General features: G+C 43.3%; 2 protein-coding genes across 3 annotated transcripts in view; both read right to left on the bottom strand.

The window, feature by feature from the left end:
• styx (serine/threonine/tyrosine interacting protein) overlaps positions 1–3,271 on the bottom strand; it is a 32,112-nt gene extending 28,841 nt beyond the window's left edge. Inside the window, exon 1 of one of the 2 annotated variants that reach the window (XM_055640422.1) lies at positions 3,070–3,271. In XM_055640422.1, coding sequence (XP_055496397.1) covers positions 3,070–3,126 — 57 coding nt within the window. In that variant the 5' untranslated portion in view covers positions 3,127–3,271. The remainder of the gene's footprint in view (positions 1–3,069) is intronic. The other variant, XM_055640423.1, reaches the window with a different exon arrangement.
• A 2,533-nt stretch (positions 3,272–5,804) lies between these two features.
• psmc6 (proteasome 26S subunit, ATPase 6) lies at positions 5,805–27,627 on the bottom strand. Its single transcript, XM_055640420.1, has 14 exons — positions 27,467–27,627; positions 20,318–20,397; positions 20,189–20,228; positions 19,833–19,885; positions 18,411–18,478; positions 17,903–18,017; positions 17,707–17,794; positions 16,812–16,873; positions 16,249–16,372; positions 15,294–15,355; positions 13,663–13,783; positions 13,486–13,566; positions 6,515–6,586; positions 5,805–6,293 (listed from the first exon to the last, which is right to left on the bottom strand). The coding sequence occupies exons 1-14, from the start codon at positions 27,549–27,551 to the stop codon at positions 6,175–6,177; spliced, it is 1,170 nt and encodes a 389-aa protein (XP_055496395.1). The 5' UTR covers positions 27,552–27,627; the 3' UTR covers positions 5,805–6,174.
• Positions 27,628–27,965: the final 338 nt, after the last annotated feature.

The raw sequence follows: 27,965 nt of genomic DNA, 5'->3' as shown, positions 1-27,965 counted from the left end.
ACAGGTGCTCTGTGTCCAGCTGGGGTCAGGGGGAGGTGAGGGACAGTGACCCCGGGAGTCAGGGGGAGATGAGAGTCAGTGACCCGGGGGTCGGGCATCGGAGCGGAGCCTTAGCCCGAGATTCGTCCCCGCGGCTCCAGAGGCGGCACCGACGTCCCCACTCACCGGTCCGGGGTTAAAACTCCATGGGGTGTGGACAGAGCAGCCGACGGACACAGAGCCGCCGGAGGTGAAGGTGGGAAGTGTGAGCGGTGCCTCAGGGATCGGTGCTAGGACCACCGCCGTGTCTCACCTATCACACCATCTGCACGGGTATGATTTTCCCCAAATCATCCTGCAGGCTGGGTTGGACCCCTTTGTGGGCCAGTAGTTTGACACCCCTGTTTTAAACCTATGCCGTCTAGTTCTTGAATCACATATCCCGGGAAAAATACTATGCATTCACCTTATATATCCCCCTTGTGGTTTTAACTCACCTCAAACAATTTTTGAATTTCCATCACCTGCAGATTTTGGTTCCATGAATGTCAAATGGAATCAATGGAAGTACTGCAGTTACATTGCCATTTTAAATATTGTGCAATGGGCTTAAACCAATCAAATATCGTTTGTTCTTTACGGGGAAACCCGCCGACAGAAAAGTATTCTCATTAGTGAGTGTGGAGGAGATCTGGAAGCCTTGGGCGAATTGAATTGTTCGTGGCTTTCTTTCTTATTTTTAAATTACTATTTATTTATATTTATGAGCGTGGGAAATTCTGTGATCAGCGTGCGAGCATGAGAATAGCGTGAAATGCATGATTCTCACTCTCAATGCGTGAGAGTTAGCAGCTCTGCATTTATTTCAAGATGGCTTGTATGCAAAAACATGGATGTAATGTTGAGGCTCTATAAGGCACTGGTAAGGCCACATTTGGAATATTGGGAGCAATTTTGGGCACCATATCTGAAGAAGGATGTGCTGGCTCTGGAGAGGGTCCAGAGAAGGTTTACAAGAATGATCTCAGGAATGAGGGTAACCAATGATGAGCATTTGTCAGCACTGGGCCTGTACACTGGAGTTTAGAAGAATGAGAGGGGACCTCAATGAAACATACAGAATAGTGAAAGGCTTTGATACAATGGACGTGGAGAGGATATTTCCACTAGTGGGTGAGTCTAGGACTAGAGGTCATAGCCTCAGAATTAAAGGACATTCTTTTAGGCAGGAGATAAAGAGGGTGGTGAATCAGTGGAATTATTTGCCACAGAAGGCTGTGGAGGCTGGCAGTGGATATTTGTAAGGCAGAGAAAGATAGATTCTTGATTAGTACAGGTGTCAGGTTATGGGAAGAAGGCAGGAGAATGGGATTAGGAGAGGGATTGATCAGCCATTATTGACACTGATACTTCCTGATCACTTCCAGATCCAACAATGAAGAATGAGGATCGTGTACATAGTCAGCATTCATAAAATCTTGACAGCACAGGAAGTCACTTCATTCCTCCAAACTCTTCACATGGTTCCAGCCTCATAGTCTTTCAATTATTTTCATTCAAATAGTTATCTAGTCCTCTTTTGAATGCTAATGTAGAATCTTCTGCCATCCACTACCCCTGGAGGTGCATTCAGACCCTAATTATTTGGTCTGTATATTTAAAAAAAATTGGTGGTTTTTATTTTTTTGCAAACACTTTGAGAGCTCTTGATTACTTGGCCAATGGAAACAGTCTCTATCTGCTACTGTATCAGTTTGGCAAATAATTCCTGGACAATGACAGATGAAACATCAAAGAACAAATCAGATAAATAAAGGATTTTTCTTTCTTTAAATAATCAATTTCTAACTCTCTAGCCAAACCCAATTGCCTGCACATCCTCACCATGTCTCCAACCAGGAAGAGATCATAGGTTATGCAAACACCAAACTTCTCTTTTCACTACTCTAAATTCAGGTATGTAGCACCTCACAAAAACAGAATCATGCTCTTGATCATTAAACACCACTAACCTTTGCAACTATGATTTTCTATGGACTGTGTTTTTCACACTATGGACTTTAGTTTTGCACCATTATAATTACCTAGTATCAGTTATTAATTTAGTATATTTATTTGTGTGTTGTTGGGTTAATGGGCCTGTTAAGTTGCAGCAAATAATAATGTCAGTGTTCTGTTTTTTGTGCATATGACAATTAAACACTCGGGCCTCCCCCTTGACAAACTACCACAAATAATTTATAGAGCCTGACATTCTCTTGGGTCTCAACCCGAAACGTTACCCATTCCTTCTCTCCAGAGATGTTGTCTGTCTCACTGAGCTATTCTAGCTTTTTGTGTCTCTCTCTGACATTCTCTTAATCTGGCTGAATTAATAGTAGAATTTTGACATGAGGTTAAATAGAGCTGGTTTTGTCCAATGCCTCGGCCTCACTTGCCAATTCATTTTAACAGAGTTGTGCTGCTAAAGAGAAAGGGGCCACTCGTTCACATGCACCAGAGATCAATCCCCACATAACTCGCAAGCTTCAGACCTTTGCCCGAGACTCAGCCGTCATCATGGATATCCCACAGTTCATGGGACCATGGGAGACGCGGCCACGTGGTAATCACAGTAATATCCACAGGTCAAAGGGACCACTCCACCCTTCAGAAGGTTCCTGCTACCACTCCTTCCCACTCTCCCTTTCCCCTCACCATATCTCTCCCTCTCTACCACTTCTCCCCACCCCGCTCTCCCCTCCCCTCTCTGCTCCCTTCTCATTCCACTCCCGCCCCTCCACACCTGTCCTAACTTCTCACCCCCTGCCTCTCCCACCGTACTGCCCCTTCCATCCACCTGACCCTTACCTCCACTTTAAACCCACCCCTCCCCCTACCCTTCCTCCCCCACCTGACTCTACCCCACCCTCCCCAACCACTGCCTCGCTCTCCCTTCCCCTCCCTTTCTCACTCTCCATTTCCCTCCCCGTTCTCCCCCACTCGCTGACACTCCCCCACCTCTTTCCACCCTCCCGCGGCCCCAGCCCCAGCCCCAGGCCCAGGCCGGCTTTGTTCCCAACTCGAGGCCGTGTCAGCGCGATGACCTACCCCCGCGTTCTCCCTCGAGGAGGGCAAGGCCGGGAAGTCCAGGTGTACCCGGTCCATGTCTCGTCCTGCCCAACCGGCGGCACCACCAGCCCACCCGGCGCCAACAGTCGCTGCGCCTCTGTTACGTGAGGGGAGCCGCCATGCTGCCGGGGAGCGCCATCAACACGACGTCAGCACGCACACGCTCACACACACCGGCGCTGCGTCATCGCGCTGCCCAGCGTCAACGTTCTGACCCGGAAGCTCACCTGTCCATTCCCTCCGCAGATGCTGCCTGACCCGCTGAGTCCGAGCTCCACTCTAGCACTTGAGTCCATCTTTGCTTGTGTCCTCCAAAGATCACAAGCTCCACTATAGGATCTTTGGTGTCTTCCGCAGATGCTGGCTGACCTGCTGAGTTCCTCTAGCACTTGTGTCCTCCAAAGATCCTATAGCAAGCAAGATAGATCACTCGACGAAAAAGGCGTAGAACGGTCATGGGCAGATTCATGGGTAATTTTCTGACCCATTTCTGTAACCGGCTTCCGTCTCCACACCAGAGATCCCATAGATAACTAGTGCGGAGACAGAGGCCGGTTACGGAAACATCCTCGTAAAAATAAAAGTTATTTGGTAAAAATCATCCTCATTTTCAGAATTATAATTTATTAACACAAACTGTTCCCCCGCAATGTTGATTACTGCAAGTCGGGTCGGGTTACTGAAATGGATGAAAAAAGGCCCACGTTCCGCTCCGTTGTGTACTACACGTCAGCCCGTTGCATTTAGCAAGAGTGGTCTATCTTGTTCCACTATAGGATTTTTGGTGTCCTCCGCAGATGCTGGCTGACCTGCTGAGTTCCCCCATCACAGTGGCCTCCGCAGATATTGCCTGGCCCACTGAGTTCCTCCAACACGGTGTCTCTCTTTGCTTCCTTTACTTGCTTCCTTACTATCTCCTTTGGAGTAACAACCAATTGTACAATGATATTTTATTGACACATGTACCTAGAGTGATTTTGTTTTGCAGTTCAGCAACAATCTTATAATAGGCACAATCCTACTTAAGTGCAACAATAGTCGATTACGCTATATGAGTGGAGTTTCCAGCACCATATTGTACCCTTCAAGTTCAAAGGTGAAATTGTTAGTTTAACTTGGCCATAAAGACCAGTTGTCCCAGCAGCAGCTTTAGGTCAGTGATGCAGAGGTCATCCGGGCCAGGTGATGTTGTCAATGTCCTCCACTGCTGCAGGACACGTCCAATCTGCTCGCTCAGCAGCTAACAGGGCCACCAGCGGCCCATACCGCAGACATCTTGACCAGTGAACATGCCACCCAGCCACTGCTCACTCCATGCTGCAGGGCACCTCCCACAGCTGACGACAGAACACCCAGGGTTCCTCTGAGGCTCAGGAGGCGACTCCCCCGAGCCTGATCATTAGCATTGCTCCTCTTATCTGTCCGCCACCATTTTGAAAATAGCTTGAGACTCATTCAGCAATTTAGCTTTGTCTCTTCCTCTTCTACATGTTTCCCCTTTGTGATATCATCCAGAGTAAAACAGCTGGAGATCAACATCCATGTCACAACATTCATAGAAACATAGAAAACAGGTGGAGGGGTAGGCCATTCGGCCCTTCGAGCAAGCACCAACCGCCATTCAATATGATCATGGCTGATCATCCAAAACCAGTACCCCTGCTTTCTCCCCATATGCTTTGATTCTGTTAGCCCCAAGAGCTATCTCTTGAATACATCAGATTTAGCAGCACATTTTTCAAACCTTGTATTGCTTCTATATCATCAGAGAATTTATCTGGAGTACACCTGGAAGTTGCCGCCTCACAGCAGAAGAGAACTGAGTTCTAATCTAACCTTAAGTGCTGACTGTGCGGAGTCACATTCTCCCTACAACCGAGTGGGTTTCTTCTGGGTTCTCCGGTTTCCACCCATGTCCCACAGACACGAGGGTTTGTTTGTTAATTGGCACTGTAAAATTGTCCCTGGTATGAAGTGGATGCAAAAGTAGAATAATCTAGAACCAGTGTGAATGGGCGGTCAATGGTCGGCGTGGACTCAGTGGGCTGCAGGGTCCGTTTTGCTGTACCTTTGATCAATTAAGACACCTTTGTTTATCCTATTCACTTTCCTCCAAGACTTTTCAAGGGGAGTCAGCCTCTTTGTAATCTCAATATCATATTAGGTTTTGATTTAGGTTTAGTAGTGTCACATGCATGGAAGTACAGTGAATAACTGTTTTGTAAGCCAAACTGCAGAATAACTTTATATTTACTTAATTAAGTAGCTAAATTACTAATATCTGCAAGGTTTTGTATCAAAATCCCAACAAATCACATTTTATGAAAGGATGTTTCCAGTTTTATTTCTTTTTAATTCTGAATTATTTCTTCAGAATATTTTAGATTATATTAACTTTTTTTAAATATAAAATCTTTGAAACTAAGGTAAGCTAGATTTGTATTGGTATTTTTGGTTTGTGGAAATATTTGATAAAAAACTTTGTTAAAACTATTAGTGCACAAAGAGTAAATATTCTGTTTCGGTGCTTCTGGGTGCAGATTCCACAGCCTAGACTTTATTCTTTTTCTCAGATCAATCACATCTATGTTCCTCTCCCGCCCACAAATCCCAGTGCAACGTCGTCAATAGCCCCTGATTGAAGAGACAGATTCATTGTGTACAAACCTGTTGGAGATCTGCTCATGTAAACATTCAACAAATAGCTGGTCATGTTCTTGTAAATTTAAATTTTATTTTGTGGGCAAAATTAATGAATCACCTATAAACCTTTACGTGGAGCAATGCCTTATATCAGTACAAGGGAATACATTATACTAAAACAGACGTCTCAGTAGCGCTATCTTATTTTCAAGAAATATGTCAAGAGAAAATTGGCGCCAACAGTCAAATTAAGGCTTAAAAATGGATCATTACGCATAGAGCAGCACAACACCAAAATCAGTGGGCACCTGTATGCACCATCTATTATACACTGGTAATGAATTACAGTATACACCATCTGGTTCCTCTCCCTTTTAATGTGTATATGCTGTTTAAACCACTTTACAACTGTACAAGCGCAGTTAAAAGAGGCTGGTTAACTTATACAGGTTTATAATCAAGTTTGGATTCTAGCTTTTTAGAATCAGCAACTTTTCGGACAGCCTTCATAAAGTCTTCCTGGATAACGTAATCACGGTCAGCACGTATAGCAAACATACCTGAAGGGAAAATATTGAAACAGATATTTATTTTCAAATGGTACCAGTTGGTAAATACATCGTTCTACAGCTGGGGATTTGATTGATGGGGGTGCCTGGGGAAATGGGAATGTGTGAATCGTAATAATCTTCACTTAAAAAAAAAATTTGGCTGCGCTTACTGCAACAATAACATTATTAATGTTAATAATATTGAAAGTTTAAGCAGCATTTTAACATACCTGCTTCAGTGCAGACATTTCTCAAATCAGCACCATTAAATCCATCTGACAGCTTCACAACTGCTTCATAGTCTGTAAACATAAAACATATATAAAGATGTGATTAAGCAAATTAAATTAGAAATGATAAAGGTTACCATTAACATGAAATTTACAAACCTTTTCCACGGCTTGGTCTCAGGTGGCAAATTAACTATGCAAACCCTTTATTTATTGCCAAGACCGTGAATTACTTCTCCTAGACCTGCTACATATTAAATAGGCTAAATGAGTTATTTCTGTGCTGTCCTATTGTTATGTATGTCAGTATGGCTTTGCATTTAAAACTATTATTAATTATACACAGACTTGCATCTTTCTATACCAAATCTCAAAAAGCAGGTTGATAAATATACTTAAAAAGTAATCTATTTGATCAGCAGCTTAAAAAGATACAAAATACAGATGTGAAAACAGGATATTTTATTTTGCGTTGATAGAACATACATGCTTCTGATTTAAATTGCAGACAAATAAAAAAAATCAGACACTAACCAGATTACGACATAATATGCTATTTGTACAAATATACCAAGTCCAGATGAGTCTAATCAGGTCCACTAGATATATAAATCTACTAGCACATGTGTCACATCTTATGGGGCTATTATAAATCACTTTGAGTATAAGAGTGGATTGAAGAATTCCATACATTGTGACCGGCCTGTGTACTCAATTGGTGCTACATATTCTGCTTATAATTAATTGGTTTAAAACTAGATGATTCAATTGTGAGTAAGCAGGAGTGAACAATAATATTTGTAATATGCATCTTATACCTGAAGATATATGAACAAATCTAAGCTGCTGATATATGAACAAATTCTACTCTTTGTGGGATGTAATCAACTGCATGAGTTTCATCTGAAATGGATCAGGCTCTAATTCCTATCACCTTTCCATACAAGGTAAAAGAAATGCAAATAGAACTGCTTCAAAGGTTTCTACGAAGGATCAGTCTTTCTATGTTGTGCTACGGAGGATACAGGCTTGGAAAAATTAAAATCTAACTGGACGGATAAACTGATACAAACACTATCAGCAAGAGCTTTGTATAGTACACAATCTGATATGTAACATCTATCTATCTATATTACTAAATCTATGATCTTGACCGCTTTTGGCCGACTGTGCTGCGATTTCAGAGAGAACACCGCCACCTACGGCCGTCATTTTTGGCCACCTCGCTCAGAGCCCTCCTCCGCCGTATGAGTGCGGAAATCTCTGATCTTGACCGCTTATGGCCGACTGTGCTGCGATTTCAGAGAGAACGCCGCCACCTACGGCCATCATTTTTGGCCACTTCGCTCAGAGCCCCCCTCCGCCGTATGAGTGCGGAGGATTTGTTCCGTCAATGAAAAATGAGAGAGATATTAATGTTTTTACAAAATTCCCCATTCTCTCTGCTGCCCCCGCTGGCGGCAGGGGGAGGGACTATAAAACCAAGAAGTGTAGTGCCTCTCTCAGTCTCTGCCAGACCAGGAAGCGAGAAGGTCACGGCTCTCTGAGCTGCGAATAACACTGAACGCACGTCTACTCCACGGTGAGTCCCCTCGATGCGGCTGTAAAGTGGCTGCAGCCCTTTTTAACAAGTTTGTGTTCACAAAATGAATTTTGGTTATCGGGTGTCTGCGGCCCAATTGTTTGCCTTGGCTTGGCTTTTAAAATCGTTGCAACAGTTGGATGCCTGCCCAAGCATCCATACGGCCCACAATGTCTATACTAGCCCTCTGGAAACCAGTACCTTCAGCCCGCAACACCCATACTAGTGCAACAGACAGACAGCCAGCCCCCCCCCCCCCCCCCCCCGGCGAGCAATATTGGAATTGGTGGAGAGGTGGAATATTGCGTTGGTGACCAGCCCTACCGTGTGATGCTGGGACCCAACGGGTCCCACTTAGTCTAGTTATATATAAATCCCGATGAGGTTTAGGTAAAACTTACAGTACCAAAATTTGAGGGTAGCTAAACATTACTCACGGTAGAGTGGCTCACAACAAATACAATATTGCATTGCTGGTATTATGTTAATCTGCTATCTACATCAAGAATTTCAAGTACAGGTGCACCCCTGTCCAGTTAAGGCAGTGAATGTCTTATACCTGCCAAGGCGGTTCAGGAGACAAATCTGACTGTGATATTCAGAAGACAAATGTAGGTCCCTTCCAGTCAGAGACAGGTGAATTTATAATGGGAAACAAGGGGACCGAGGATCCAGTGGGAGCGAGGAACTGAAGGGAATCCACATTAGAAAATGGTGTTAGTAAACTGTTGGGGCTGAAGGCAGATAAATCCCCAGGGCCTGATGGTCTGCATCCCAGAGTACTCAAGGAGGTGGCCCTAGAAATCGTGGATGCATTGGTGATCATTTTCCAATGTTCTCTCGACTCTGGATTAGTTCCTGTGGACGGGAGGGTAGCCAATGTAACTCCACTTTTTAAGGTGGGAAAGAGAAAACAGGGAATAATGGACCAGTTCGCCTTATATCGGTAGTGGGGAAGTTGTTGGAGTCGATTATGAAAGATGTTATAGCAGCGCATTTGGAAAGCAGTGACAGGATTGGTCAAAGTCGGCATGGATTTATGAAGGTGAAATCATGCTTGATTAATCTTTTGGAATTTTTTGAGGATGTAACAAGTAGATGGATAAGGGAAAGCCAGTGGATGTGGTGTATCTGGACTTTCAAACAGCCTTTGACAAGGTCCTACACAAGAGATTAGTGTGTAAAATTAGAGCACAAGGTATTGGGGGTATGGTATTGACATGGATCGAGAACTGGTTGGCAGACAAGAAGCAAAGAGTAGGAATTAACGGGTCCTTTTCAGAATGGCAGCCAGCGAGTAGTGGGGTGTCGCAAGGCTGAGTGCTGGGACCCCAGTTGTTTACAATATATATTAACGATTTAGCAAGGGAATTAAATGTATCATCTCTAAGTTTGCGGATGACACAAAGCTGGGTGCAGTGTGAGCTGCGAGGAGGATGCTATGAGGCTGCAGGCTGACTTGGATAGGTTTGGTGAGTGGGCAGAAGCATGGCAGATGCAGTATAATGTGGATAAATGTGAGGTTACCCACTTAGGTGCCAATAACAGGAAGGCAGGTTATCTGAATGTATTTTTTTGTTGTTTTTTGGTGTTTTTTATGTGGGGGAAGAGGGCACGGTGCGGGGGATACCGTCCTTCAGCCGCTTCCTGGTGAGGACGCGACTATTATTCGAGTCGCGTCCTCGCCCCCCCCCCCACCCCTACAACGAGACCTGGATTGTGCCGGGATCGACCAGCTCCAGCAGCGGCGGGACAGCGCTGAAAGTAATCGCGGGGCTGGCTTGGCCTTACCGGGGGTCGCCATCTGGAGCCCAGGACCTGCTCCACCAACAGAACTGCGATTTGCGGAATGGGGGTCCTGTTGCCTTCATTGGCCTGTGGACTCAAAGCTGAATTGAGGCGGTTTCAGAGCAAGGACCGTCGGGGTTCGGGTCCTACGGCGTGAGGGCCTGAACATCGGGCCACCTGGGGGGCCTTACGGTGAACACGGAGACTGGACTATGGTGCCTTCCTCACCTGGGTGCCTGGTGTTGTGGACTTGTGTGTTTTATTATTTATTTATTTTTAGTTTTCTTATTTTTTCTTGTGATTTTTTTGATACTGGAAGGAAATTCATTTCGTTGCTATTGAGGGACAATAAATTTGAATACAATACAATACAATACAATTAGGTGCCAATAACAGGAAGGCAGATTATCTGAATGGTGTCAGATTAGGGGAAGGGGAGGTACAACGAGACCTGGGTGTGCTTGTACATCAGTCAATGAAAGTAAGCTTGGAGGTAGAGCAGGCTGTGAAGAAAGCTAATGGCATGTTGGCCTTCATTGCAAAAGGAATTGAGTTTCAGAGCAAGGAGGTCCTACAGTTGTACAGGGCCTTAGTGAGACCGCACCTGGGGTATTGTGTGCAATTTTAGTCTCAATTTGAGGAAGGACATTATTGCTATTGAGGGAGTGCAGCATAGGTTCACCAGGTTAATTCCGGGGATGGAGGGACTGACAGACAATGAATGAATGGGTCGACTGGGCTTGTATTCGCTGGAATTTAGAAGGATGAGAAGGGATTTTGTAGAAACATATAAAATTCTTCGAGGATTGGAAAGGTAGATGTAGGAAATATGTTCCCGATGTTGGGGGGAGTCCAGAACCAGGGGTTGCAGTTTTAAGGAGTAGGCAATTTAAGACTGAAATGAGGAAAAACCTTTTTACACAGAGTTGTGAATCTGCAGAATTCCTTGCCATAGAAGGCAGTGGAGACCAATTCACTGGATGTTTTCAAGAGAGTTAGATTTAGCTCTTAGGGCTAAGGAAATAAAGGGATATGGGGAAAAAGCCAGAACGGGGTAGTGATTTGATAATCAGCCATGATCATATTGAATGGTGGTGCTGGCGCGAAGGGCTGAATGGCCTACTCCTGCACCTGTTTTCTATGTTTCTAAGAAATCAGGATAACCACTAGGCGGGGGGGGGGGGGGGGGGGGGGGGGGGGGGAATTACTGTCCTATGGACTATGGACAATAGGAATTATTCTTTCACTCAGCTGGCATGGACACAATATGCCCAATACTATCAGTCATGCTAAAAACGCAATGTGAGAGTTAATTTTCATACTGAATGGAATGTGAATAGTTGCATAATTCAACTTCACCACTTGCAAATTAAGACGATTCTTCTTCTTGTTCTTGGTTTCTTGGTCCTCCAAAATATTACAAATGGAATTTAAACTGGAGGTGGTGAAGGGAGGGCTTAAGCCAGAAAGGGTTATTGGGAAGAAAGAGCTACAGGTGCACAACCTTTTATCCGAAATTCCAAATAACGAAAAGCTCCGAATAGCAGACATTTTTTCGGTCCTTGAAGAAAGGTCCTTGAAGACCTTCACCGAGGGCGGCCCGCAGAGGTGACAGCGGAACCTCCGGTCGGTCCTCAAAGAAAGGGGAACTAAATCCCCATTGATAAAAGAGAAGGTGAGGGTATATTGCGCGGGAGGGTTAATAATTGACAATCTGCTGCTGCCCGCCCGCTGAGTTAAAAAGTTCCCACGGTAGACTCACGATACACAGTGTATCGTGAGTCTTGCGTGGGAACTTTTTAACACAGCGGGCAGGCAGCAGCAGATTGTTGCTCCCTTCAGTTTCACCCCACCAACACCCCTCTGCTTCCTGGCCATGTGTGTGACCCCTTACCTCCCCTCTCCAGCTCCCCGCCCATTGCACCGGCGCAAGGGCTTTGCACTGTCTTCACGTCGGCGTTGCCAGCAAGACAGTGCCAGTCACCGGAGACGTCAGGACCAACGGGACACCGACCCCCAGGCCCACTGCAAGCACAGAGATCCCAGAGACCCACAGCCAGCAGCAGCCCAGCCCCGTTCCAACTCCAGAGGAACACGCTCCCCGTAGGGACAGAAGCTGATAGTGTGCAAGGTGCGTCTTGTTCTTGGGGTTGCGGATGAGGGGGCGCAGCTCGGGCTGTGACGTCTCCGGCCACCCCCCTGTACAGGAGCTGAGACTGGGAACTGTACCGCCCTTGCAGGTGAGCAGGAGAGTGGGGTTGTTTGCAGTTGCAGAGGGAGAGGGCAAGGGCGATACAGTTCCCAGTCTCAGCTCCTGTCCAGGGGGGGTGGCCGTTGATGTCAGGACCAACGGGACACAGACTGCAAGCACGGAGATCCCAGAGACTCACAGACAGCAGCAACTCTAGCCCAGCCCCGTTCCAACTCCATAGGAACCTGGGTTGCGGATAAGGGGGCGCAGCTCGGGCTGTGGGCGAACTGCCACTTGTTGCTGTAGCGGCCCATCGGGGAACGGGTTCCTGTTGGTCCTGACATCTCTGGCCACTGCCCTGGACAGGAGCTGAGACTGGGAACTGTACCGCCCTTGCCCCCTCCCTCTGCAACTGCAAACAACCCCACTCTCCTGCTCACCTGCAAGGGCGGTACAGTTCCCAGAGTAGGGGGTGGCCGGAGACGTCAGGACTACCAGAAGCCGCTCCCCGATGGGCCGCTACGGCGACAAGTGGCAGTTCGCCCACAGCCCGAGCTGCGCCCCCTCATCGGGACACCGATCCCCAGGCCCACTGCAAGCACGGAGATCCCAGATCAGCAACTCCAGCCCAGCCCCGCTCCAACTCCAGAGGAACACACTCCCCATAGGGGCAGAAGCTGATGGTGTGCAAGGTACGTCTTGTTCTTGGGGTGGCGCATCGGGCTGTGGGCGAACTGCCACTTGTCGCCGTAGCGGCCTATCGGGGAGCGGATTCCTCTGGAGTTGGAGGGGGAGGGGGGTATTGTGCTGTTTGATCGCCCCCTGCTATCCCAGAGACACAGCGGCTTTTGAGAATGGTGGGCAATCACTTCCAAAGTTCTGCCCACCCAGTCAGTACACCTCTCCTACACTTGTCTCCCGCACTAAGATCATCTCGCAGAGAATGATCCCAGCCTAACCCTTCCTATTCTCTCCTATTCTGCAAGAAAAAAACTACATTGAAGACTCAAACACGCGATCGAGTAACTGCCGGGATCGAGGCGCAAACTCGCGACGTTGCGGATATGAGCCGAGCACTCTACCACTGAGCCAGCCGTTAAAATCTACGCTAAAAATCTTCCATTCTGAAAGCCGAAAAATTCTGAATTACGAAAAGTGACTGGTCCCAAGGCTTTCGGATAAAAGGTTGTGCACCTGTACTTTAAATTTAGTTTAAATTGTAGTTGAAGCATATATTGTAGTTGTAGAGAACACCAAATGCAGTGAGATACCTACAGCATCAGCAAGATCCAATGCACACCAGCTAACAGACATCCAGCGTTAAATAATGCCATGTGTTAATCCTAAACCAAGCCACAACATTTAACAGAATTCCATTTTCATACGATAATAGTGAAAAATTGATCATACCTATTTCACCGTGTTTCGTGATAGGTCCAGCATGGATCTTCAAAATATCCAATCTTGCTTGTTCATTTGGTAGTTCAATATCTAGTAGTACAGATTTAAATTAAAATCTAATAATTGTTTGTTATATTTATGTAAAATCCTCTTCCTAAAACAATTGCAACGTTACACAATACTTACGGATCTTCCTATCTAGTCTGCCGGGACGCAATAAAGCAGGATCTAATGTGTCTGGTCTGTTTGTAGCCATTATCATTTTAACTCTGTGAAGAGTATCAAAGCCATCCATCTGATTCAACAGCTAGAAAGCAATACAATTAAGACATCAATTTGGATATCACTTCTATACTCTGACATCACCATCTGTAATTCGTCCCATAACGGTGGTGTCGTTGGCGAACTTGGTGATGGGAGTTCGCACTATGTCCGGCAAGGAAGTCGAGGATCCAATTGCAGAGGGATGCGCAGAGACCCAGTTCCGTGAGCTTGGTAACCAGCTTGGAAGGGATGATGTTATTGAACACCGAGCTGTAGTCTATAAACAATAGCGTGTTTTTATTGTCCAAGTGATCCAGTGCGGAGTGGAGTGCCAGTGAGATCGCAACCTCCATGGACCTATTGTTACAGTAGGCGAACTATGGTGGGTCGAGGTTCTTATTGAGGTAGGAGTTGATATTTATCTATTAAATTTGCAGGGACCCATTAGCCTAGAGGTGGTGGAAGCCCAGGATAATTGTAAGCATGTTTGGTGTTCCTTATGACGTGCTCGCAATATATAATTTAAATTGCTATTGCAATAATAATTAACTACTAAGTGGCTCCAAGTAGAAAATTGCATATCTAGGTAACAGCTAAATTGGCTTACCATTTGATTTCCTGAAAAGTTTTTATGATACTGATTTTAACCAAGAGTTTAGACGTACTTTTAAAAATATAACAGATAAAAAGAAAAAAGTGTGAATGTTTTATATCTGAAATAGGACATAATCAGGCAACATCCATGGAGAAAGATATAGATGTTTCAAGTTGATGATCTATCTACAGAACTGCTGTTTAATGCACAACCCATAGAATATTCTGATGAAAAGTCTGGATGAAACATTGGTCTCTCACTACGTGCTACATGATGCACTATTTCCAGTATTCCATTTTTATATTGGATTTAAATTAAAACGTTTATTTTATATATATCCATCCAATCATGAGAGGAGTGGTGTAGACATACCCTTTTGACCTATTCACATATGCTGACCAAGCTGCCTATCCGAGTTAGTTCCATTTGCCCATATCCCTCCAATCCATGCATCTGCCCTATTGGCTTTTAAACATAATAGTATCCACCTCTACGACTTCTTCTGGCAGTTCATTCTACAAACGCACCATTTTCTGTACCCACAAATTCACACTAAATCTTTCCCCTCACCTTAAATCTAGTTTTAGACTCCCCAACCCAGGGAAAAAGATTGTGACCATTCACCTATCTATGCACCACAATTTTATATACCTCTGTAAGGTCACACCTCAGCCTCCTCTGCTCCAGGGAAAAACGCCTCGGCTTATCTCCTTATAACTCAAGCAATCGAGTCCCAGTAATATCCTTGCAAATCTTTTCTGCACTCTTAATAGCTTAATGGTATATTTCCTGTGGCTAGGCAATCAGAACTGCACACAATACTCCAGGTATGGTCTCAACCACATCTTATGCAATGGTAACATGCCACCTCAACTCTTGTACCCAAGTATAATTGGAACATCTAACTGTAAACAGTAACTGTTGGTGCACAATGCTCATCTCCCATAATCTAATTTACCTCCATAAGTGTCCGTTGAATCTCACGATCAGCTGAGGTACCTTCAGAGAAACGGCGACCACCTAAAAATATCCAAAATAAGAGACCCAGTTTGAAATTAACCAAATTATTATTTCTTACAGAAGTTCAGAAAAATAATTTTTCATATCATAGAAAAATGCTTTGTTTACATTCCAGTATGTGTTTTGTTCATTATTTTAAATTTGGTATTGCAATTGGTTTATTACTGGCACGTGTCGAGTGAAAGACTTTAATGCATGCTATCCAGTCAAATCAAACTTTACAGGAGTACAACCAAGCCATATGCAAGTACAACAGTGCAAAGAATAAAATACCAGAGTGCAGACTATAGCCTTAACAGTTAGAGAGGGTGCAAGTAAAAAAAGTAAAGGCCACAATGAGCTAAGTTGAAAGATTGGGACTACACACTAGCTTAATGGAAGACTGTTTAGTGCTCTGAAAATAGCTGGGAAGAAGCGGTTCCTGGATCTGGTTGTACGTGCTTTCATGTTTTTGTATCTTTTTTATGTGGGAGAGGAGGGAATGACCAGGGTGAAAATGGTCTTCGATTATGATGGCTGCTTCCCTGAGACAGCATATTCCTTGATCATTGAAACACCTGCTTATAGGAATCCATTCTTTCCATTTACAACATCTGGGATCATCACGGTACTCCTCTATCACATTTCTTTTCAGCCAGCTAGTCTAACCCTCATCCCTTGAACCGTTCCAGTAAATTCTGTCTCTGACTTTTCATTCTCCCAATAAGTATAGACTAAAACATCAGTTGATAATTCTATAACAACCTCAATGGTGTTTTATAAAACTTCCTCCTAAAATCCTTAATTATCCATGATGCAATTTATTTAATTAAGAAAGTTATTATAAGACTGCATACTGCACTCTTGCTACAAATTAAGGATCTGAATTGAAAAGGTACAGAGAGCATGCTTACCAATTGCATCTATCTCATCCATAAAAATGATACATGGCTGATGATCTCTGGCATAGTTGAACATCTCTCTGATTAAACGAGCACTTTCACCTATGTACTTATCAACGATAGAGCTGGAAACAACCTATTAAATGAATATTCTCAATTTTACAATGATTTATTCATGATTAAACAGTTCAACAGATTATACAAGTTTAAAATGAGAGCCGCCATTTAACCCGTTGAGCTTGTCACAGATGATCTTCTGACGCAACTTAATCTTTTTACACACCAATTCTGATAGTAACCCAAAATCTATTGATCAGTATCATCTACAATTAACTAGAAAGGGAACTCGAAAGAGAACTTTATGTCCAAAATTTTTTAATTCTGTATTTTGGCACAAATCCCCTAATTTTATCAGAGGAAACAATTCCCCACCAAGTATCTTGTCAGGCCCTCTAAGAAATTTGAACTGCAAATGAGAAAATAGAGGATAAACTTTCTTCAAAGGACAGTCCGTCTCATCCCGAGAATCAACCAAACGATCAGATTCACTTCATTTGCAGCTTATGAATATATACCTTTAAGAAGTTGCAGTCTAATTGACTAGCAACAGCTCTTGCTAAGAGTGTTTTGCCTGTACCTGAAAAGAAACAAAGCTCAGTTTTACATTGTATTCCTTCAAAACTTAAAAATGTCATCATTTCTACAGAGAATGATTTTCCCAGTGAAGTAATTTGTTTTATTAATTCAAATGTTTACAGTAATATGTGGGCCACAGCAACAAAATATTGCCACTGTGTAACTAATGAATCACATTTTTTTAGAAAATGCCCAGAGAATGTATTTAACAATGCAATTATATAAATTATTCAGGTCACCCATTGTACTTCCATCCAAACATGGAGTACTGAGGAACTTTACTAATCCATACTCATCTGCTACTTCTCCTTCCTCTTCCCCCTCCCCCCCCCACCCCTCACCAAAATCACAACCCCAATATGATACCTCAAGGAATAATCCATCCTGACATATCGTCACAAAGTCAGAGCACGGAAACAGGCTCTTTGGCCTAACTCAGCCATGGCAACCGAGATGCCCCATCTAAGCTAGTCCAATTTGCCCGTGTTTGACCCATAACCCTCTCATCTTTCCCATCCACTTACTTGTCCTAATGAATTTTGAATGTTATTATTGTACCTGCCTCAATTACTTCCTCTAACAGCTCATCCATATACCCACCACCTGCTGTGTGAACCCCCAGGTTCCTATCAAATCTCTCTCCTTTCATCTTAAACTAGTGTCATCTGGCTCTTTAATCCCACACCCTAGGTAAAAGACTGCATTTATCCTATCTCTTCCCCTCATGATGGAATATTTAAATATTCCAAAAGATACATATTCCCAATTTAATACCACAGGCTTAATGGGATTAGTTTTTAATTGCTCATGTGTACTTTAGTTGGAAAAGGTTACCTGGTGGTCCATAAAGTAGGCATCCTTTTGGAGGAATAATTCCCACCCGCTGGAACAGTTCTGGGTTTGTAAGTGGTAACTCTATAACCTACAAATGCAGCAGAATTTTAATTTCAGCAAAGCAGAAGATTTCCTTGCACAATCAGTTTCATAGAACACAGTTCAACATTTTCACAGTGCACTGTTTTTGGCAAACCTCTCTTAGTTCTCGAATCTGTTCAGCTAATCCACCAATCTCTGAATAAGTAACATTTCCTGGATCTTCATGAGACATGTTGTACACCAAGGGGTCCACTTCTCTTGGCAAATACCTGTTGCACAAGTACACAACATTTATAATTTAATTGTTGTAAATGATCGAACTAGAGCTGTTTGTATCCTTAAATGTTACCCCATTACACTGTTCCCAAACAAAACCAGAAAAGTATCCTTGACTTTTAAGAACCAAAATTCATTATTCCACTACACTAAGTATATTCCTTAATAAATCACAACAAAAATAACACCAAGACAGAATTTCCCTGGTGTGGAAAACTCCATCTAATGATTGGTAATGATTCATTTGTTAAAACAGAACGCATTCATGAATTATTTGAATTGCAGTAAATCAAATCTTTAAATCAAAATGTTGAAATATGGATAGGCTAAAATATTGATGAGTTAATTTTGTTTATTCAACAAAGGACTTCCATTATAACACGTACCTCATTATAGTTAAAGTTGTCATGTCCAAAGCAACTCTAGTTCCTGGTTTCAACTTGTTTTTTTCAAGCTGTAATTACATTAAATAAGGAGGAAAATGTAATAGATCAGAAAAAAAACATTCTTCCCCACAAATAAATGGCTTCTGTTGGCCACATATTTAAAATTAAAATCTTATCAGTGAATAATCTGTCTCCACACGTGAAAGCTATTTATCTTCTTTCCACAAATTATATCTAAGTTCGTTACTGTGGAGCACAACAGGACACTATTAAAATGCAGTGTATGAATTCAAGCAATTGCTGTTGCTGTTCCAAAATCGATTTTGGATGCTTTTATTTACTTGAATAGTATTAAGGATTATAGTGATGGACTGGACGCGATAAGGTTAAAGCATGGAGTCAAAAGATTTGACTGCAATGTATAAAATAACAAAATATTTAGAAAAAAGCAAAATATATATAAAACCCTCTTAACGTAAGCAAATAGAAAGGGCTTGAATGCACTATCTGAAAGGGTGGCAAATCAGACACAATAGTAACCAAGGGGCATGTTGATTATTTATTGAGAGAAGCAAATAGCAAGAATATATGAGAATGGAAGAGTAGGACTAACAGAAATGCTCTTTGAAAGCACTTTGAATGCCTTCTCCAGTGTAGAATTATAGTGATGTTTTCCAAGAAATAAATAAAATATTTAAATATAGCTTCACATTATTTTTAATTTCTTAGTTTAGCACATATCAACAAAAATTTAAAAAATATTTATATCCAATAAGTAAAATGGCAGGATGTTGAATGGAGGCACAAGAAGCTGCAGATCCTGGAATCTTGAATAAGACACAAAGTACTGGAAGAATTCAGTGGGTCAGGCAGCATCTGTGGAGGAAATATAGAGACAACGATTCGATTTGGACCCTTCTTCAGGCTGACAAAGAATCAGAGGAAGGATCTTGACCCAAAACTTTACCTGTCCTTTCTCTCCACAGATGCTGCCTGATCTGCTGAAATCCTTTTGCAATTTGTGTTTTACTAGGATGTTGAGGTCAATATCAGGAATCGGGAGGAGCTACCTGGATGTCAGTTGGGAACTTGGGAGAGAGGTCAGTTCATGCCACTGGGACAGTGCCAAGATCTCATTTTCTGACTCGTGTTATGGTGTTAACTGAAGTATTGAGTGGCAATTAACAACTGCGCTGTTAGCCTAGAAAAAAATGTCTTTAATAGTTTAGCTCAAATTAAGATAATGTGTGGGTTTAGGATGGTTATGAGATGAGGATTGAGGTGGGTTGACAACTGACAATTTAATCGCTCCGTCATTTCTTCTTTACACATCAAAATAAAACACATGCTAAACTTATACAGAATATAAGAAAACAAATGGCTGTAAACAAATTGAGCCAGCATAATTTTGGAGTATTTCACCTGTCGACGGCACCCAACAACATATCGAGGTCCATTTGTAGCCTTTACAATAACTATACAAAGAAAAGAATAATTTTAAGAAGAGACATAATAAACCTCAGATGCTGGAATCTTTAACAGAATACAAAGTGCTGGAGGAATTCCTCAGGTCAGGCAGCATCTGTGGAGGGAATAGATAGATGACATTTCGGGTCAGGATCATTCTTCTGAGCCAACTTGAAATGTCGCCTGTCCAATTCCCTCCATAGATGCTGCCTGACCCACTGAGTTCCTCCATTACCTTGCCGTTTGCACAATTTGAAAGTGCTTTGTTATGAAGATGATACAGTGAACTGTAATGAGCATTTGCTACTTACATTTTTCTTCTGTAAGTTGTTTCAGCACTTCGCCAACAATCTGCAGAAAATTAATTAATTTTATTTGTTTTTAATGGAAGATGCAAAACAAAAAGCACGTTTGTTTCATGGAGGAGTGATTAATCGTACCTGACCCACACTCTGTAGAGCTTTCAGATCATTTTCAGACTTTTCGTACTGCTTGGTCAGTTCTTTCAGTTGCTCTCTCACTGCGTATAGGAAAAAGATTTGAGCACTTATTTTGTGGGTTTAATTAATTAAAAAGCAGCCATTCAAGAGTTAAGTTGATGCAGTACAAGAGGCCATTGAACTCATCACATCTGTATCGAGTCTTTGGTGGTCCTAGTTGACTAATCTCAGTCCCCTGCTCCTCCCCATAAAGCCACACATGTTTTCCTCCGTATAATCTCATATTTACTTACGACCAGGAGGCCACGCCATTTGTCCAGCCTGTGCTAGCTCTTAGAGCAATTTCATTCCCTCAGCTGACAATAGGTTTAAGGTGACAGGGGAAAGGGGAACCAACATTTCACCAGCATCAGAAAAGATGCGATAAGGTAATAAATGCCACTATAGGACTGGCAGATTGACAATAGGACTCTAAAAAATCTGAAGAAAAGCACCAACCCGAAACGCTTTCTGTCCATTTTCCTCCAGATGCTGCCTGACCCACTGAGTTCCTCCAGCACGTTTGCATTTGCTCAGAACTTTTAAAAGATGTTATGAGTACACACATTATTTTAAAAACTCAATCATTCTGTAATGGTTTAGAAAGTGAAATGTATATTCTGTAATTTAAAATACTGAAACAGTCGTTATGCTTCACTGTTCACAGATCTAACGCATTACAAATATTTTGGTTACAATCATTTGACAGCATTTGTCTTTGCACACCATTCTTTCAAATGTGTGTACATGCATATATAAAATGTTCACCCTGTATCTAAATGTTTCCATTTGAAAGGGTGGCAGGCAATATTTCTCATGAGTGTAACAATCTTAAAAACCTAATAAATGAACTATCTACGAGAACTCTTCAGCAATCAAGGTGGGAAATAGCAACAACGTGATTCTCTTTCTATTTCTTTCTCCATGAAATTAAATCTGAAATGGTTGATTTATTTTAATTTGTGATGCACAAATCAGCAAAAAATTATCTGAAGGTTAAAAACTAAGGAAAGCGACTCAATTAACTGATGTGCTATAACCACGTCAAAAGTTATTTAACCAGCAATGGTTTTGCTGCAAGCATTATTAAAATAATTAATCATATTCTCTAACAATAGCAAAACAATGTTGCTTTGATGCCATAAGGATGTAATCAATTTCTTCCTGTATCTGCCCAAGGCTTTTTGCAGGACATTTGAAACAGCAGAAAGCAAAATATAATGCTCATTGGAAATGTGAAGCAAAAATAAAAGGACGTGAAGGAAGGTTAGCCTCTAAACATTATTTGTCCGTTCAATTCACAGGCCTGGTCTCTGATGAATACTCTCACCAAAAAAAAAAAATCTTAATTCTGACAATATTCCATTCAAAGCAGATTGTTACCGTCACTTGTAATTAAAAAAGCGTCAATGAAAATGAAATGTGAAGATGGTAGTTTTGAATGCAAACGTTTCAACAAGAACAACCTGTACTTTGGCAAAACACATAGTGCTGGAAGAGTTGTGGATCAGGCAGCATCAGGCAGCAGGAATAGACAACGTACTTATCTGAAATAGTGGTTTTGATGTTAAACAGACATTGGCTCAAAATTTTAGATCAACACAACACAGGAATATGCTCTTCAGGACACAATGTTGGTGCCGAACATGATGTTAAGTTAAACTAATGTCATCTGCCTACACAAGACGGGCTTCAAGGCCATTATTTTTCATGAACAATGCCTTCCATAATGTTTGGGACACAGCAATGTCATGTAAATGAAAGTAGCCACGTTTAGTATCTTGTTGCATATCCTTTGCATGCAATGACTGGTTGAAGTTTGCGATTGATGGACATCACCAGTTGCTGGATGTCTTCTCTGGTGGTGCTCTGCCAGGCTTTTATTGCAGCCACCTTTAGCTGATGCTTGTTTTGGGGGTTAATACCCTTCAGTTTTCTCTTCAGCATTTAAAAGGCATATTCAATTGGATGATTGACTTGGCCACTCACGAATTGACCATTTTTTAGCGTTGAAAAACGTGTTTCTTGCTTTAGCAGTACGTTTGGGATCATTATCGCTGTAGAATGAACCGCCTGCCAATGAGTTTTGAGGCATTTGTTTGAACTCGATCAGATAGGATGTGTCTATACACTTCAGAATTCGTTATGCTACTACCATCAGCAGTTGTATCATCAATGAAGATAAGTGAGCCAGTACCTTCAGCAGCCATACATGCCCAGGTATAACACCTCCACCACCGTGTTTCACAGATGAAGGGGTATGCTTTGGATCTTGGGCAGTTCCTTCTCTCCTCCATACTTTGCTCTTGCCATCACTCTGATACAAGTTAATCTTCGTCTCATCCGCCCACAAGACCTTTTTCCAGAATTTTGATTGGTCTTTTAAGTACTTTGTGGCAAACTTTAACCGGGCCACCTTATTTTTGCAGCTCACCAGTGGTTTGCATCTTGCAGTGTAGCCTCTGTATTTCTGTTCATGAAATCTTCTGTGGACAGTGGTCATTGACAAATTCACACCTGACTCCTGAAGAATGTTTCTGATCTGCCGGACAGGTGTTTGGGGATTTTTCTTTATTCTCTCTTCGCGAGAGAATTCTTCTGTCATCAGCTGTGGAGGTCTTCCTTGGCCTGCCAGTCCCTTTGCGATTAGTAAGCTCACCAGTGCTCCCTTTCTTCTTAAGGATGTTCCAAACAGTTTATTTTGATAAGTTTGATGGGCCTGTCCCACTTAGACAATTTTTCAGGCGACTGTCAAAGTTGAAAAACCTAAAAAACCGGCAACTGGAACGGCGACTGTCAGAGTGGAACACACACACACACATCTCTTCCTTCACCAGCCCGTTATGCAGGCAGGGGCCAGGTCAAGCTGGGGGAGCGCTGTCTGAGTGAAATTCACACGGTGCAAAGCCAATGTGATACAGACACACGCCGCGATGAACAGGAAGATTGTAATTAAGACGGTGAAAGCACAGTGTACGGGAAGGGTCACAGCTCCTTTAAAAGAGGGGGGGATAGAAGGGGGGAGGAGTGGCGAAGGAGTGAAGGAGGATTGGAGACAACTTTTAAGAACTCAGAGATACACGGCTGTGAAGCTCGGCGGACCTTAACAATACCGGTAGGTTATCCGTGGTTCTGAAAACTACTGCTTGTTTTTTTTTTTGAGCCAATGAAATTCACCGGACAGCATTGGCTACAACCTGCGAGAACCTACGAGAATCCACATTAGGCAGGAAATGGTGTTAGATAGACTGATGGGACTGAAGGCTGATAAATCCCCAGGGCCTGATGGTCTGCATCCCAGGGTACTTAAGGAAGTGGCTCTAGAAATCATGGACGCATTGGTGATAATTTTCCAATGTTCTATAGACTCAGGATCAGTTCCTGGGGATTGGAGGGTAGCTAATGTTATCCCACTTTTTAAGAAAGGCAGGAGAGAGAAAACGGGGAATTATAGACTAGTTAGCCTGACATCAGTGGTGGGGAAGATGCTGGAGTCAATTATAAAAGATGAGATAGCCGCACATTTGGATAGCAGTAACAGGATCGGTTCGAGTCAGCATGGATTTACGAAGGGGAAATCATGCTTGACTAATCTTCTGGAATTTTTTGAAGATGTAACTCGGAAAATGGACAAGGGAGAGCCAGTGGATGTAGTGTACCTGGACTTTCAGAAAGCATTTGATAAGGTCCCACATAGGCGATTAGTGGGCAAAATTAGGGGTACATGGATAGAGAAGTGGTTGGCAGACAGGAAACAAAGAGTAGGGATTAACGGGTCCCTTTCAGTATGGCAGGCAGTGACTAGCGGGGTACCGCAAGGCTCGGTGTTGGGACTGCAGCTATTTACAATATACATCAATGATTTGGATGAAGGGATTCAAAGTAACATTAGCAAATTTGCAGATGACACAAAACTGGGTGGCAGTGTGAACTGCGAGGAGGATGCTATGAGAATGCAGGGTGACTTGGACAGGTTGGGGTAGTGGGCAGATGCATGGCAGATTAAGTTTAATGCGGATAAATATGAGGTTATCCACTTTGGTAGCAAAAACAGGAAGGCAGATTACTATCTAAATGGCGTCGAGTTGGGAAAAGGGGAAGTACAATGGGATCTGGGGGTCCTTGTACATCAGTCTATGAAAGTAAGCATGCAGGTACGGCAGGCAGTGAAGAAAGCGAATGGCATGTTGGCCTTTATAACAAGAGGAATCGAATATAGGAACAAAGAGGTCCTTCTGCAGTTGTACAGAGCACTAGTAAGACCACACCTGGAGTATTGTGTGCAGTTTTGGTCCCCTAATTTGAGGAAGGACATTCTTGCTATTGAGGGAGTGCAGCGTAAATTTACAAGGTTAATTCCCGGGATGGCGGGACTGTCATATGCTGAGAGAATGGAGCAGCTGGGCTTGTACACTCTGGAGTTTAGAAGGATGAGAGGATATCTCATTGAAACATATAAGATTGTTAAGAGCTTGGACATGCTAGAGGCAGGAAACATGTTCCCAATGTTGGGGAGTCCAGATCCAGGGGCCACAGTTTAAGAATAAGGAGTAAGCCATTTGGAATGGAGACGATGAAACACTTTTTCTCACAGAGAGTGGTGAGTCTGTGGAATTCTCTACCACACAGGGTGGTGGAGGCAGGTTCTCTGGATGCTTTCAAGAGAACTAGATAGGGCTCTTAACAAATAGCAGAGTCAGGGGATATGGGGAGAAAGCAGGAACGGAGTACTGATTAGGGATGATCAGCCATGATCACATTGAATGGCGGTACTGGCTCAAAGGGCCAAATGGCCTACTCCTGCACCTATTGTCTATTATTTTGAGAACCTACGACCTCCTGGCGACCCACCACCACTGTACCTACGGCACGGGAATTCTCGCTACTCTCCATGGTGGCTTCATTCTGGTCGCCGCTAATTTTTCAAAACATTGGTTGATAAACAGCAATAAAAGTTTCAAAACGTGATATAAAGACTGGAGGAAAGACTAGGTGCTGAGAGCTCTCTTATATCTGCATGGAGGCAATTAAACACACCTGAACAATTACAAACATCTGTGAAGCCATGTGCCCCAAACATTATGGCGCCCTGAAATGGGGGGACTATGTATAAACACAGCTGTAATTTCTACATGGTAAAACCAAAATGTATAAAAATGGCCTTTAATAAAATCTGACAGTGTTCACTTTAACCACATGTGATTTTTTCTATTACAAATCTCAAATTGTGGAGTACAGAGGCAAATAAATAAATGATGGGTCTTTAACATTATTGAAGGTAAGAGACAATGAGCGAGGAAGCAAGATATTATAAAGGGCTCTTAGTCCGAAAGGGGTCTTGACCCAAAAAAATCATCTGATGAGCTCCTCCAGTACTTGTGTTTTTCTCTTAGTTTACTCAACTTGTTGTAACGTTAATGTCCTCAGGATTTGTTGGACTGTTGTGATCAATCCTAAGCCACCAAGGCCTGGAGCAGAATAACCCTCCTCTTTACGTTTAAATCCCATATTCAGGGTCTCTACATTGAACATTGAAGGGCAGATTGTGAGACTAAAGGAACTGTATATGTTGGTTTTCCATTTAAAAAAAGCACAAAGTACTGGAGTAACTCAGTGGTTCAGCCGGCATCTTTGGAGGACATAGATTGGGGCAGGACCCTTCTTCAGCCCGATGTAGTGGGGGGGAAGAAAGTCGGAAAATAAATAGGGGTGGGACAAAGCCTGGCAAGTGATAAGTGGATAAAGGCGAGGGGGGGAGTATTGTTGATTCGCTGCATGGGTGAACAAGGCCAAGAGAGATGTAAAGGACAAAAAAAGTGTGAGAGTGCAGAGGACTGTGAAATGCAAAGCAGATGTAAGGAGTGGTATGGTGGAAGTGGAGGGAGGGGTAAAAAAGGGGTAACTCAATGGGGATCGTGCGAGAAAGGATTCGAGGCTCACCCATTGGGGCAGGAGGAGAGAGGAAAAATGTAGAGGGGGGTGGAAGAAAGTTCCCTAAAAATAGGGGAGACTTACAAGTTTGTTTTGTGCCAACGCCACAAAATGATCAACTGCAACAGCAACAAGCTCCCCAATCCGACGGCCACAGACAACTTCACCCGTGGAAGCGTGCCCATCAAGGATAGCCATAGTCAACCACAGCAGGAAATTCAACTACAGATGAAACAGTTTCCCTCTCCGAAAATGGACTGAGTGTCGAAAGGCTAAACACTTATCTCATGGTTAAGGTGGAAGGATCAGTGGTGTCAGGGTACAATGTTCCTGGACCATAGTATTGTGTGGTTACCCTTAAAAAGGGAAAAAAAAAAGGAAAGAAAAACAAGAAATAGGGAGAAGGAAAAGGAGAAGAACGCAAACAAGTTAACAGGGGGGGAGAGAAATCCGACGGAAGCTCAAGGGACAGACTTCAGAGAGAAACGTGGAAGCGAGAGAGGGACAGGAAAGGATAGCATTGGTGGATAGTCAACCACAGCAGGTCCAGAAGAGATGGGACAATCTCCCTCTCCAAAATTGGACAAACATCAAAGAGAAACCACCATCTCTTGTAGGTGGATAGATGCCAACACAAAACAAATGTTCCTACCATTAGATTGTGAGTTACCCAAGCAGAATATGAGGTTTACAAGAATGATCCCAGAGATGATTGGGTTAACAGATGATTAGCATTTGACAGCACTCGGCCTGTACTCGCTAGTGTTTTGAAGGATTATTGCTAAATTTAGAGTCTAATACAATGTCCTTATTTAATTATTTCCTTATTAGTTAATAAATTAACTAAGTATATTTATTCAAATACGAGCTACATATTATTCAATGTCAAATATCGATGTATCATGATAAATTAGTTAATTGGCAGTAATTATATAGTGGAAGTTATTTTTTGTAAAGTCATTTAGCGAATCATGGATTGCACTCCAGACCCCCAAGCCGGCTCCATCTGCACGACCACCCCAGGCCCAGAGGACCCAAGCCCGGCTCCATCCCCGGCCTCCAACCATGACAAAGCGAGCTGGAGTCGGAGCCGCCGCCGCCGCCGCCTCTCGGTCGCACACGGCCCACGACCGCCCGCCCGCCGGCCGATCCCGAGGAACAACCCGGCGGAGTACGTACGCTCCTTCAGGCGGCCGTCGATCTCCTTGTGCTCCAACAGTTTCTTCCTGTAATCCTGCAGCGCCTTGTCCCTCGGATCCGCCATCTTATCGATGGGACGGAGCGGCCTCGGTCGGCGATGAGTCAACCCAACCCCCAGCCCCACGCCGACTACCCGCAACCTCCGGCGAGTGGAGCCGCTGGGAGGTGGCGGCCGCCACGGGTAATGCACAGTGACTCTCGTTCTCCATCTGCTGTAGGGAAAAGCAAAGGTCACAGGGCGGAGCGTTTGGGGGAAAGTGTCCATCATGTCCAATAGGGGGGTTGCACATAAGGTCACCGGGTCATAGGGCTCGACGCACGGAGCCGCTAAGTCCAACTGGAAGACATCCGTCACTTCCGGTATACGTTATTAATACTAGAAACGTGTACTTTCCTACCCGTTAAAAACCGCCAAAATGGTGAATTTTTGCGCTGAAAAAAATTGTGAGAGTCGGGGTAAATGTGAGAGACGTGTACC

The sequence above is a fragment of the Leucoraja erinacea genome, chromosome 9, assembly GCF_028641065.1.
Source record: "Leucoraja erinacea ecotype New England chromosome 9, Leri_hhj_1, whole genome shotgun sequence".
Classification (NCBI taxonomy): Eukaryota; Metazoa; Chordata; class Chondrichthyes; order Rajiformes; family Rajidae; genus Leucoraja; species Leucoraja erinaceus.
Note: the sequence above shows the minus strand (reverse complement) of the source record. Positions and strands in the feature narration are given on the sequence as shown.